A 12,506-nucleotide genomic window follows, 5' to 3' on the forward strand; every position below is an offset into this window, starting at 1 on the left:
AGTATATAGACCAGACTGGCCTCAAATTTGGGTCATCTTTCTGCCTCTGCCTCCAGGTGCTAAGATTACAAGACTGCACCACAGTATCTGGCTTCTTAGTTAGTTTGTCTTTTGAGACAGGATCTCACGTAGCCTGGGTTGGCCTCAAGATCCCTGTGTAGCTGAAACTTGCCTTGAACTACTAATCCTCCTGCCTGAGGGTTTCTAGTGTTAGGATTGTAGAACACCACCACACTTGTTCCAACTAACATATTTCTTAGAGAAAAAAAATAGAGAATGCTGGTATACAATTACAGAAAAATAACAACCATCATATATATATATGTATATATTAATCTGTTTTAGTGTATATATATTTGAACATGTGTCTGCATTTAAACATGATTCTTTACAAAAATTAAACTCATTTTTCTTTATTTCATATATCTAATCATTTAATTGACAGGAACTTTTTTTGGTTTTTGCAAAACTCCAAAGAAATTTCTTTGAATTAAGAAAAACAGCCAAGCATGGTGGCTCATGCCTGAATTCCCAGCTGTTTTGGAGGCTAAGGCAGGAGGATTGCTGTGACTTTGAGGTCAGTCTGGGCTATAGGAATGTGCCACAATGCCACACCATACTATATTAATTTCCTATGTTGTGTTTCACATGTTGAAGCAAAAATCCTTTAGAACTGTCCATTAGGTGTGTAGCACGTGTTACACTCTGAGCACCTGGGAAGCACGGATACAAAAGGATCACCCCAGGTTCAAGGACAGCCTCGGCCGCACAGGAGGTCCAGGCCACCCTGGAAACAGAGTGAGAACATGGCTCAGAAAGTAAAAGCAGAAGAAATGTCTCTAAATTCAGTTAGAAGGTTTTTATTTTTTTATTTTCCATTGTCCTACTTTAAGTTAGAATTTTTAAAAAAATGTATATATGAAACTTAAAGCCAGAATAAAAACCTGTATGTTTCATATAGAAATATAATACTTTTAAGATGAATTGCTTTATCATCTTATTAAAAGAATGAACAGAAAACACAGATGAGGTTTTTAATTTTAAAAAAATGTAGCTGTGAAAAATGTGGTTGTGTGGGGCTGGAGCGATGGCTGAGAGGTAAAGGGCGCTGGCTGCTCTTGCAGAGGTCCCCAGCTCAGTTGCCAGCACCGAAGTGTTAGCTCAGCAACTACCTGTTGTAGAGGATCTGTCAGCCTCTTCTGGTCTCTGCAGGTACCAGGCATTCATGTGGTGCACAGACATACAGGCAGCAAAACAGCCATGCACATCGGATGTATTATATGGGTGGGTTTGTGAGTGTGGTGTGCGCTTCAGAGCTCGTAGTGGAGGCCAGGGACAGCTTTCAGGAGAATGTTGGCTTCTTGCACTGTGGGTCCTAGCGATTGAACTCAGGCTCCAGGCATCGGCTTCTCTCTGCAAGTGCTTTTCCCCTAAGCCATCTCTCTGGCCTGAGATTTTGTTGTTTCTTGTAAATTAAAATTATTAGAGTCACGTGTAACTTTTTCACATTAATATATACTTCACATATTTACTACTACTACTAAAGGGTTAGTGTTCGTGATATAAAATTTGTTAGCTAACTTTAACTTTTATTAGTATTAATTATTCATTACAGAGGGAAGTTTATCTAACACATGGAATGAAAAGTACAGTTCTTTACAGAAAACTCCTGTTTGGAAAGGCAGGAATGCGGGCCCTGCTGTAGAAATGGTAAGGAGAGTTCTCCTGTACACTAGCAGAATTCTCGCTGAATTGTATGGTTGTGCTGTATAAGTTCATGTACAAAATTTTTTTGGCAAGCTTTTTTTTCTCCCAACTATCAGTAGTTTCATTTTAACATGTCATTGAGCAGTATTTGATCTTATTTACCTAATTATCTATAACCAGATTATCTGGTCACCATTAAGCATTTGTAACACACACACACACATACATACACATACATACATAACCCACCACATACACTCCACACACATTTTATTATTATCAGTTTTGTAAAAGACAGTTACACTGTGTAGCCTTGACTGGCCTTGAACTCACTATGTCGACCAGATTGGCCTCTAACTCACAGAGATCTGCCTGCCTCTGCCACTGGCTCCTGAGTGCTGGGATAGTATTATACACTTTTGATACTTACAGGTTTTTACTTCTAAAGAAAGTTATCAAGCCAGGCGTGGTGGCGCAGGCCTTTAATCCCAGAGGCAGATGGATCGCTGTGAGTTCAAGGCTAGCCTGGTCTACAAAGTGAGTTCAGGACACCCAAGATAACATAGAGAAACCCTGTCTCAAAAAAAAAAGAAAGTTATCAATTATATATATCATGGATTTTTATTACAGTTAGAGATTTGGTAAACTTTTGGCATCAGATCTAGTATAATACTAAAGTAATTTAAGCATATTTTAAATCACTTTTCTCAAATGATTTAATGTCCTTGTCTAGCCCAACCCTCTGCAGCACACATCATGTAATCACCACTTAATATTAGCCAACATAATTTTTAAGATTTACTTCTTTATTATTTATACAGTATTCTGCCTGCATGTGTGGCTGCACACCAGAAGAGGGCGCCAGATCTCATTATAGATGGTTGTGAGCCACCAAGTGGTTGCTGGGAATTGAACTCAGGACCTTTGAAAGAATAAGCAGTGCTCTTAACCTCTGAGCCATTTCTCCAGCCCCCTGTAACCAACATAATTTGAACTGGAATTTCCAGAACATATTTTCCTATTTTCACCCTGCAAGGCTGCCAGTGTGCTACAGAGATGTGGGTTCTAGGTTTAAGTTGGTTATCATGGCAGAAATAATGTATTTAAAAGCTTTGCTACTTTCATTTGGCTTCGTGTGTTTTGTGTTACTCGTTTATAGTCCTGTACCGCTGATAATTTAGCTGTATTTTCCAGATCTAATTTGCATTTTGGTACCGAAATGAGAAACATTCATTAAATTAAAAAATTCTGTCATAGCCTTTCAGAAATTCAAAAAGAAGTCGACTCTTTTCTGATGAAGATGACAGACAAATAAATACAAAGTCACCTAAAAGAAACCAGAGGGTTGCAATGATCCCACAGGTATGTTTGTGTTAACGTGTGTTTCCTGTGAAGGATGTGAGTGACTGTGCAGTGTGATAAAGTTCATAGTTACTCTGTCACATTTTGAACAGCATTAAGTCAGTAGTGCTGCTCAGCAGTTATTTTTACTAACCTAGAAAATTCCGTGTTTTATTGGTTGACATTAAACTAGACAAGAAGCCAGTCATGATTCTGTAAGCATGAAGGTAGTGGACACTGTAAGTAAATAGAATTGTTATATGTATTCAAATTTGATTTTTATATGAAAATAAGTGGCATAGAGGAAACCCTGTTGAAAAAACATAAATAAATAATTATCTAGAAGAGGAAACAATACAATATAAAATAGGATTTCCTTTTTGTAGTTTTTATTTATTGTCTTTTGGGGAGGAATGCTGTGGATCACATGCCTAAGGTGTCACATATGCTAGGCAAGTACTCTTCCAATGAGTTATTTTATTTTGTTATGTTTATTCTATTTTATTTTTGACACGTCTAAAAACGTTTTGGCCTGTGAGATGCTCAGGATAAAGACTCTTGCCACCAAGCCAGGCACCCTGAGTTATGTACCTGGAACTCAAATGGTAGAGGACAACTGACACCTGCCGGTTGTCCTCTAGCTACCTCACGCACGCAGTGACACGTGTGCACATACACACACACACACACAGGAAGTAAATGTAACTTAAAAAATCTAAAGTCACAATGGGCATGAACTAAAGGAATGCAACTTAGATAAGAAAATGTGCCAGGGTATGATGGTGCCTGCCTGTAATCTTAGCACTCGGGTGGCAGAGGCAGGTGGATTAATAGGAATTCAAGGCAATAATGGTTTTTTTTCTCAGACCAACTTTATAACTTCTTTGGAGGAGCAGCAAGTGGGCCTGGAGAGATGGCTCAGAGGTTAAGAGCACTGACTGTTCTTCCCAGAGGTCCTGAGTTCAATTCCCAGCAACCACATGGTGGCTCACAGCCATCTATAATGAGATCTAATGCCCTCTTCTGGCCTGCAGGTGTACATGCAGGCAGAATACTGCATACATATTAATAAGTTAATTAATTAAAAAAAAGGAAGAGCAGCAGGTGCTCTCAACTGTTGAACCATCTCTCCAGCCCCCAACAGCTCTCGCTTATCAGTGCTATTTATTTATTTATTTGTTTGTTTGTTTGTTTTTTGAGAAAAGGTCTCTCTGTGTATCCTTGACTGCCCTGGACTTGCTTTGTAGACCAGGCTGGCCTCGAACTCACAGCAATTCGCCTGCCTCTGCCTCCCAAGTGCTAGGATTAAAGGCTTGCGCCACCACCGCCCTGCCATTTTTTTAAAAACAGATTTATTTACTTATTATGTGACAGATTTGATTATAGATGGTTGTGAGCCAACATGTGGTTCCTGGTAATTGAACTCATGACCTTTGGAAGAGCAGTCAGTGCTCTTAATCTCTGAGCTATCTCTCCAGCCCATCAGTGCCAGTTATGTGATGTAGCTTATTCTTTTCCCCCTCTAGTCACAGACTCTAAATTTTCATTATGTCTGTCTGGGTTTTTTGTTGTTGCTGGGTGGGCTTTTGTCTTTTGTTTTTCTGGTGCTGAGAACTGAACCCAGGACTTTGTATCTCCTAGGCAAGTACTCTGTCTCTAAGCTGAGCCTGTTGATGTGTTTACTTAACGAATATAATCCACAGCTGAAAAATTATTAAATATTCAACATTTATTCATTATTTACTGTATATCAGGTGCTGGTCTAGGCATCTGATGTGTAGTACTTTGATTTAATTTTCAACAGTCCTCATGAAGTAGGTATTTTTATTATATTACTCCCCATTTTGAAGTGGGGATGAAGGAACAAATATGGAGAACTTAAATTATCTTGCTCAAGGTCACAGAGCTGGTAAGTGAAGGCTGAGGCTTAAATGGTAGGCAATCTGTCTCCAGTCTTGCTTTCTTTTTTAAAAAAAATTTATTTATTTATTTATCATGTATACAGCGCTCTGCCTGCATATACATTTGTAGGCCAGAAAGGGCACCAGATCTCATTACAGATGGCTAGGAGCCACCATGTGGTTGCTGGGAATTGAACTCAGGACCGCTACAGGTGCAGTCAGTGCCCTTAACCTCTGAGCCATCTCTCCAGCCCCAGTCTTGCTTTCTTAAAGAAACAATGTTGTTTAAAAAAAAAAAAAGAAAGAAAGAAAAGAAAAGAAAAAGAAAGAAAGTGTTGTTATTTTAAATAAACAGCTTTATTGGTGCATAATTTACATACTATGCAGTTTACCTAATTAAAAAGTGTACATTTTAACTGATGTTTAATCCTAGCACTTGGGAGGCAGAGGCTGGTGGATTGCTGTGAGTTCGAGGCCAGCCTGGTCTACAAAGTGAGTCCAGGACAGCCAAGGCTACACAGAGAAACCCTGTCTCGAAAAACAAAAAACAAACAACAAACAAACAAACAAAAAGCGTACATTTTAAAGGCCTGGGGGCATAGCTCATAGGTAGGGCTTTTGCGTAGTCTGCCCAAGGCCAGGGGTTGGCTCCCTAGCATCTTAAAACAAAAGTATATACTTTTGTGGTTGTAAAATGTGCATAGTTATATAGTCATCATCACAAATTTAGAACATTTTTGTTGCTCCCGATTTTGGAATAAACACTTAAAAATATAACTGATACAACAAAAATATTTACATTTAAAAATTGAAACATGCTACCTAATCTATATGTAAGATTTACAATAATGTATATTTCCACTAACAATCTGAATTTATTTTCCCATAATCAAAAAGATCTTTATATAATTTTATTATACAGTAGAAGTGCTAAATATTATAAGATGCATATTATAGATATATACATAGAGTAATCATTCTATTTAAAAATGATGTAATTAACTCTATAGAAAGAAACAACATAGTTGGACATAGTGGTGCGCATCTTTAATTCTAGCAGCACCCTGGGAAGCAGAGACAGGTGGATTTCTTTGAGTTTAGAGCCAGCCTGGTCTAGAAAGCAAGTCCAGGACAGCCAAAGCTACACAGAGAAACCCTGTCTCGAGAAAACAAAACTGGGGCTGTTAGGACTAAGGAAGAGAATCTTCGGCATCAAATCTTTTCACCTGTTGAGGGTGTTGCCTTTATTTGTCCTGTGTTCTTTGTTCTACTTGTTCAGAAGAGAAATCTTGTCTAGAAAAAAGCAAAAATGAATAAATAAAAAGAAACAAAGAGACACTAGCCAGGCATGGTGGCGCACACTTTTAATCCCAGCACTCAGGAGGCAGAGGCAGTGGGATCTCTTGAGTTCAAGGCCACCCTGGCTTACAGAGTAAGTTCCAGGATGGCCAAAACTACACAGAAACCCTGTCGGGGGGCTAGGGGTGGGAACCAGAAAGAAATAGCAGTTTTTATGAATAGAGTATTTTTAGGCCAGTGATATGGTTCAGCAGATGAAAGTGCCTGCCACCCAAGCCACTGGTGACTTGAGTTCAAATCCCTAAATCCCACATTGGAAGGAGAGAACTGACTACTGAGAATTGTCCTCCGACCTCCATGAGCATGTTGTGGAGCATGCCCACACTGATACATAACATTATATGCATGAGATTATGTAAACAACTAAATAACCTTCAAAATATTTTATTTTTACATTAAAAATTTAAAATTTCTAAGGTTAGCATGGTGTCGATACATACAGTTCTAGCACTGAGAAGGCTGAAGTAGAAACATTGTCTCAGATTCAAAGCCACCTGGAGCTATAGAGGCTTCTCTTCCCTCCCCCACCTCCCTTCCCTCCATCCCTCGCTTCTTCTCTCTTAAAAAAATAAAAAAGTTAATTTGCTTTTTTAAAAACATTCATTTATTTATTACATTCACAGTGGTGTACATCAGAAGAGGACACCAGATCACATTATAGATGGTTGTGAGCTACCATGTGGTTGCTGGAAATTGAACTCAGGACCCCTGAAAGAGCAGCCAGTGCTCTTAACTGCTGAGCCATCTCTCCAGCCCCAAAAGTTAACTTCCTAAATTCAGTGTTTTATCTTAAATTCTAGAACACAAAAGGACATAAAGGAAAAAGTGAGTGAAATCCACACAAAGCATGAGTGCTGCACTGTAGTGACTTTGACAGACACCTGGTCACCTTGGGGAAGATGGGTGCAGAGCGTTTGGAAATCCTCTGCTAGCTTTGCAACTAGTCTGTAGACGCACAGCTTTCCTAACATGATGAGTTTATATGAGAGAGGTGGCACATGTCTTTACTCTTAGCACCTGGGAAGGAGAGGCAAGTTGATCTCTGTGGGTTCAAAGCAGGCTCATTTACATTGCAAGTTTAGGTTAGCCACAGTTACATAGTGAGGCCCTGTCATACAGGCAAAAATGTTTATAATGAAAAATCTACTTTGACCTTAATTCACTAGTCCCCTTTTCTCATCCAGTTAGGGAAACCCTGATTAGTTTGCTTTATCCTTTTAATCAAATTAGTTTGATTATCCTTTAAAAAGAAAAGAAACTTGTGAAACTTTACATGTTGGAGCCTGTGAAATGGCTGAGTGGGTAAAGAGTCTGCTGCTAAGCTGACTCCCTAAGTTCGATCCTAGGACTGACATGGTGGAACCAGCTCCCCCATGTTGACTTATGAGCTACACACAGGTGCCCTTCGCACACATTACAAGTAAATAAGCCTAATTTTTAAAAGTTAAGATTAACAAGAGCTGGGCATGGTGGTGCACGCCTTTAATGCCAGCACTCAGGAGGCAGAGGCTGGTGGATCATTGTGAGTTTGAGGCTGGCCTGGTCTACAAAGCGAGTCCAGGACAGCCAAGGCTACACAGAGAGACCCTGTCTCGAAAGAAGAACGCGAAGGAGAAGAAGGAGAAGAAGGAGAACAACAAGCTTACATATTGCGTGCCTGCCAACCAAGGACTTGAGAGGTACAGGCGGAAAGATTGCCACAAGATCAGGAACAGCCTGATCTATATACAAGTTCCAAGCTAGCCAGGACCACGTAGCAAGATCCTGCTGCAGAAACAGTTCAACACAGAACTTTAAATAATTTACTATTGTAGGGTTTTTTTTCTCTTTATAAGTTTGTGTGTATGGTATTGTTACTGGCAAAACAAAAAGAAAATAAACCTTGCCAGGTACACATGTTTAGTCCCAGGATTTGGGAGGTAGAGACAGGTAGAGGCCAGTCTTCTGTGCATAGTATGTACCAAGACAGCCAGAGCTACTTAGATGCTTTTCTGTTTATTTATTTAGCTGTCTGTTGTGTGTATGGTGGTCAGAGAACAACTTGCAAGGATGGGTTCTTTCTTCCACCATGTGGGTTCTGAGGCTTGGCAGCAGCTTCTTTACCCGGAGACCCATCGTGTGTGTGTGTGTGTGTGTGTGTGTGTGTGTGTGTGTGTGTGTGTGTGTGTGTGTGTGTGTGTGTGTGTGTGAGAGAGAGAGAGAGAGAGAGAGAGAGAGAGAGAGAGAGAGAGAGAGAGAAGAAGAAGAAGAAGAAGAAGAAGAAGAAGACATGGCTCAGTGGGTAAAGTGCTTATCGAACCAGTGTGGGCACCTGAGTCCTAACCCCAGCACCTAAGTGCTACGCTAATCTGTTGTTTAACTTATTCTCCCACAAGTCATTTTATTTGTCATCTCTGTGGGGTTTTATTTTGTTTTGGTTTTGCTTTTTCTGGTAGACAGGGTATCATGTAACCCTGGCTGGCCTGGAATTCACTGTGTTGAGCAGTCTGGCCTTGACTCATGCACTCGGACACCTAGTTTGATTTTTTTTTCCGCCGGCCCTCCGCCCCAGCCCCTATTTCCCAGAGCTGAGGACTGAACCCAGGGCCTTGCACTTGCTATGCAAGCCCTCTACCACTGAGCTAAATTTTTTTTTAAAGGATTATTGTACAGACATCTTTATCATCATTGGAAATGATTATACTACTTTGCTTTATTAATAATCATGAATTATATCAATAGCTTCTCAATTTTGGCTCATTCTGGCATTTCTACCATCAACTCTACTGTGTTATGTTGACTTTTTGTTTTGTTTTGTTTTTTGAAACAGGTTTTCTCAATGTGTCTCTGACTGTCCTGGAACTCTTTGTAGACCAAGCTGGCCTCGAACTCACAGAGATCCACCTGCCTCTGCTTCCCACCTGGCCTTTTTTTAAAAAAGGTTCTATTGGTGCTTGACTGCTGTTTCGTCTCCCTGCTCCCCCTCTACTGGTTCTGTAGACCATGTTGGCATTGAACTTGGCTCGGTCCTCTTGTCTCTGCCTAGGTGCTGGAATTGCAGGCATACACTACCATGCCTAGTAGTGTTGTATAGTAAAAGTGGTCTCTGACTGAACTTTGCCAGACTTTGTCATTTACACTGACTTTATATGGAACTACTGCGTGCTTGTGTGTACATGCGTGTTCGCTCTTGATCTTTTCAGTAGTGTTTTGATGATTTTCGTTGTTTTTGTTTGTTGGTAGTCAAGCACGCTAACACTGAACTGCACACCAAACACATAGAGTTCTTGCTGCTCTTTTCTGACTCGGGAATCTAGAAAACAAATTGGATATGCTTTTCTTACATACCTAAATTGAAATTATATTATAGTTCAAACAGAATAGAGGAAAATATTTCACTTCCTTTTCAGAATATAAAACTTGAAGCTTTGACTTTGTGAAAAAAATACAGTGTGTGTGTGTGTGTGTGTGTGTGTGTGTGTGTGTGTGTGTGTATTAGACTCTGGATGGCTTCTCTACCCCAGCTAGTTCTCAAATAATTGAGACTTTCTAGATTTATAAAAGCTTTAAGACACAATAACTGGGCAAAGATCAACCCTCTAAGCTATTTTGCTATTTCCTAGCTCCGCACCCCAAGTTATTTGCCATAATTGTTCCTGCCCAGATGGCTTCCGCTCCATCAGGCCAGCCCTCGTGGGCTCATGCTCACGGTCCATACAGCCCCGTGGCAACGTCCTCCTTACCTGCGGCTTCTCCTGCTCCTTTCTCTTCCACCTCAGATGGTCCTCACATGACCCCAAGCCTGGGAACCTAGGGTCCGCTTCCTCTTCTACCCAGTTACAGGCTCTTAGCTAATTTTATTAACCAGCCAACTTTAAGTTGGGAAGCAAAGTTTACACAACAACACTTGGTGCTTGACTGGACAGCAACAACATATATACATGCGTGGGTGTGTGCGCGTAGAATTCGTGAGAGTCAGCTCCTTCCACAACGAGATGACCGATGAACTCAGGTCATCAGGCTTAGCAGCAAGTGTCTTTCCTGCATATTGAGCCACATTGCCGAACTGAGGTTTTAACTTTGTTAATCAGGAGGTTTGTTTGTTAACAAATTCCATGTTGAATATTCCTGAATCTTTTTGAGTACTTAAAAATATGCCGTATCTTTTTATAAGCTCATTCAGTATTGTAAGTGTTCATTTTTATCTAATCATGCTATAATTCAGTGTTTTTTTGGGTTTTTTTTTGTTTGTTTGTTTGTTTTTGTTTTTTAAATGTAGAAATTTACAGCAACGATGTCAACACCAGATAAGAAAGCATCACAGAAGATTGGTTTTCGATTACGGAACCTACTCAAGCTTCCCAAAGCACACAAATGGTGCATATACGAGTGGTTCTATTCAAATATAGACAAGTATGTATCACTGTTCTTACCATTACTGTTCCTTGAACTGAAAATTAACTTTTTCAAATGTTATAAGCTGTCACCTCTTCTGTAAATCTACTTTGCTCTTTTTTTTTTTTTTTTGAGACCAGGCAGGCCTTGAACTCATATCAGTCCACCTGCCTCTGCCTCCTTAGTGCTGGCATTAAAGGAGTGCGCCACCACACCTGGCTGCTCTTTTTATTTTTTATTCTTCTCTCATATAAAACAGCCTAACCTCAATTTTCCTCCATCCTCTTCTTCCAGTCAGCCTCTTTTCCCTCGACCCCAGACCCACCCCTCCTCCATTTCCCTTAAAAAAGAAAGAAGAAAAGAGCAGGGTATCAATCAAGCATAGCATAACAATATACAATAAGACTAGGCACAAACCCTCATAACAAGGCTGGTGAGGCGACCCAGTAGGAGGAAAAGGGTCCTAAGAACAGGCAAAAGAGTTAGAGATACTCCCACTCCCACTGTCAGGAGTCCCACAAACACCTTAAGTGAACAACCGTAACATGCAGAGGACCTAGCACAGACCCATGCAGGCTGCACGGTTGTCAGCTCAATCTCTGTGAGCTCCTGTAAACGCTGCTTAGTTGATTCTGTGGGCCTTGTTCTTCCTCCCACTTTTCCACAGGGTTCCCCGAGCTTCAAGGGGAGGGACCCACTGGAGGGAGCGCTCTAATTTAGGCTATCTCTCCATCTGCTCCCATCAGTTGGCAGAGGGAAGCCTCTCTCATAATGATTGGGCTAGGCACCAATTTATGAGTATAGCAGAATATCATTAGGAATCATTTGATGGACTATTTTTTTCTACCTTATGTCTCTGGGCTTTTTAGAAGATTTGTTTTTATTTATTGTGTGTATACACACACACACACACACACACACACACACGTTTGTCTGTATGACTTTTTGTACTTCACGTGTGTAGGTGCCACAGAAGTCAGAGGGTGTAGGATCTCCTGGAACTGGAGCAATTAGGCAGTTGTGAACTGCCGTGTGGGTGGAAACCTTCCCCAGGCTCTGTGCAAGAGCAGTACATGCTCTTAACTGTTGACCCAGCTCTCCAGCTTGTCCCCTTTTTCCTTCCCCGCCCCCTTTAAATCTTTTTGTTTTAGGGACAATGACAAGGTCTTGTGTTGTCAGGCTTGAGTTCAAATGTTCCTTTTTTAAAGTGGCACTGGCTGGCCTGATACTAGCTATAAAGACCAGGCTGGAGAGCTGCCTGCCTCTGCCTCCTCCCATTGTGGCTTCAACTGATCCTCTTGCCTCAGTCTCCCAAGTAGCTAACTATGGGTATATGCCACCGTGCCCAATGTAGAGTCCATTTTTCTATTTCTTATTCCAGTCTAATTAAATTCTATTTCTTCATTTTTGTTTTGTTTTTGTTTTTCTGAGACAGGGTTTCTCTGTATAGCCCTGGCCATCCTTTTCCTGCCCCTGTTAGAAGCTACACATTTTGTGAAAAGTTTTAAATGAAAGCATGATTTCTATATTATAACTAGCAACTGCTGTAGAATGAAGATTCCCCCCATTTTTTAAACTTATTTTTACTTCATGTGCATTGGTATTTTGCCTACGTTGTATACCTGTGTGAGGGTATCAGATCTCCTAGAACTGGGTTACAGACAGCTGTGAGCTGCCATGTGGGTGCTGGGTATTGGACTGGGTACTCTGGAAGAGCAGCCAGTGCTCTTAACCTTTAAGCCGTCTCTCTAGCCCCAATTGAAGGTACCCTTAATCAAAGCACCATAACTCTCAGCAAATGAGGTTTGTTTTATAAATCTGGAG

The 12,506-nt window shown here is 40.6% G+C and overlaps 1 protein-coding gene across 1 annotated transcript in view; it reads left to right on the forward strand.

The window, feature by feature from the left end:
- Lin9 (lin-9 DREAM MuvB core complex component) overlaps positions 1-12,506 on the forward strand; it is a 48,452-nt gene that overhangs the window by 8,261 nt on the left and 27,685 nt on the right. The window contains exons 3-5 of the mRNA XM_051148019.1: positions 1,616-1,710; positions 2,965-3,069; positions 10,567-10,700. Of these exons, the coding sequence (XP_051003976.1) occupies positions 1,616-1,710; positions 2,965-3,069; positions 10,567-10,700 (334 nt within the window). The remainder of the gene's footprint in view (positions 1-1,615; positions 1,711-2,964; positions 3,070-10,566; positions 10,701-12,506) is intronic.

The sequence above is a fragment of the Acomys russatus genome, chromosome 6 (genome assembly GCF_903995435.1).
Source record: "Acomys russatus chromosome 6, mAcoRus1.1, whole genome shotgun sequence".
In the NCBI taxonomy this organism is placed as follows: domain Eukaryota; kingdom Metazoa; phylum Chordata; class Mammalia; order Rodentia; family Muridae; genus Acomys; species Acomys russatus.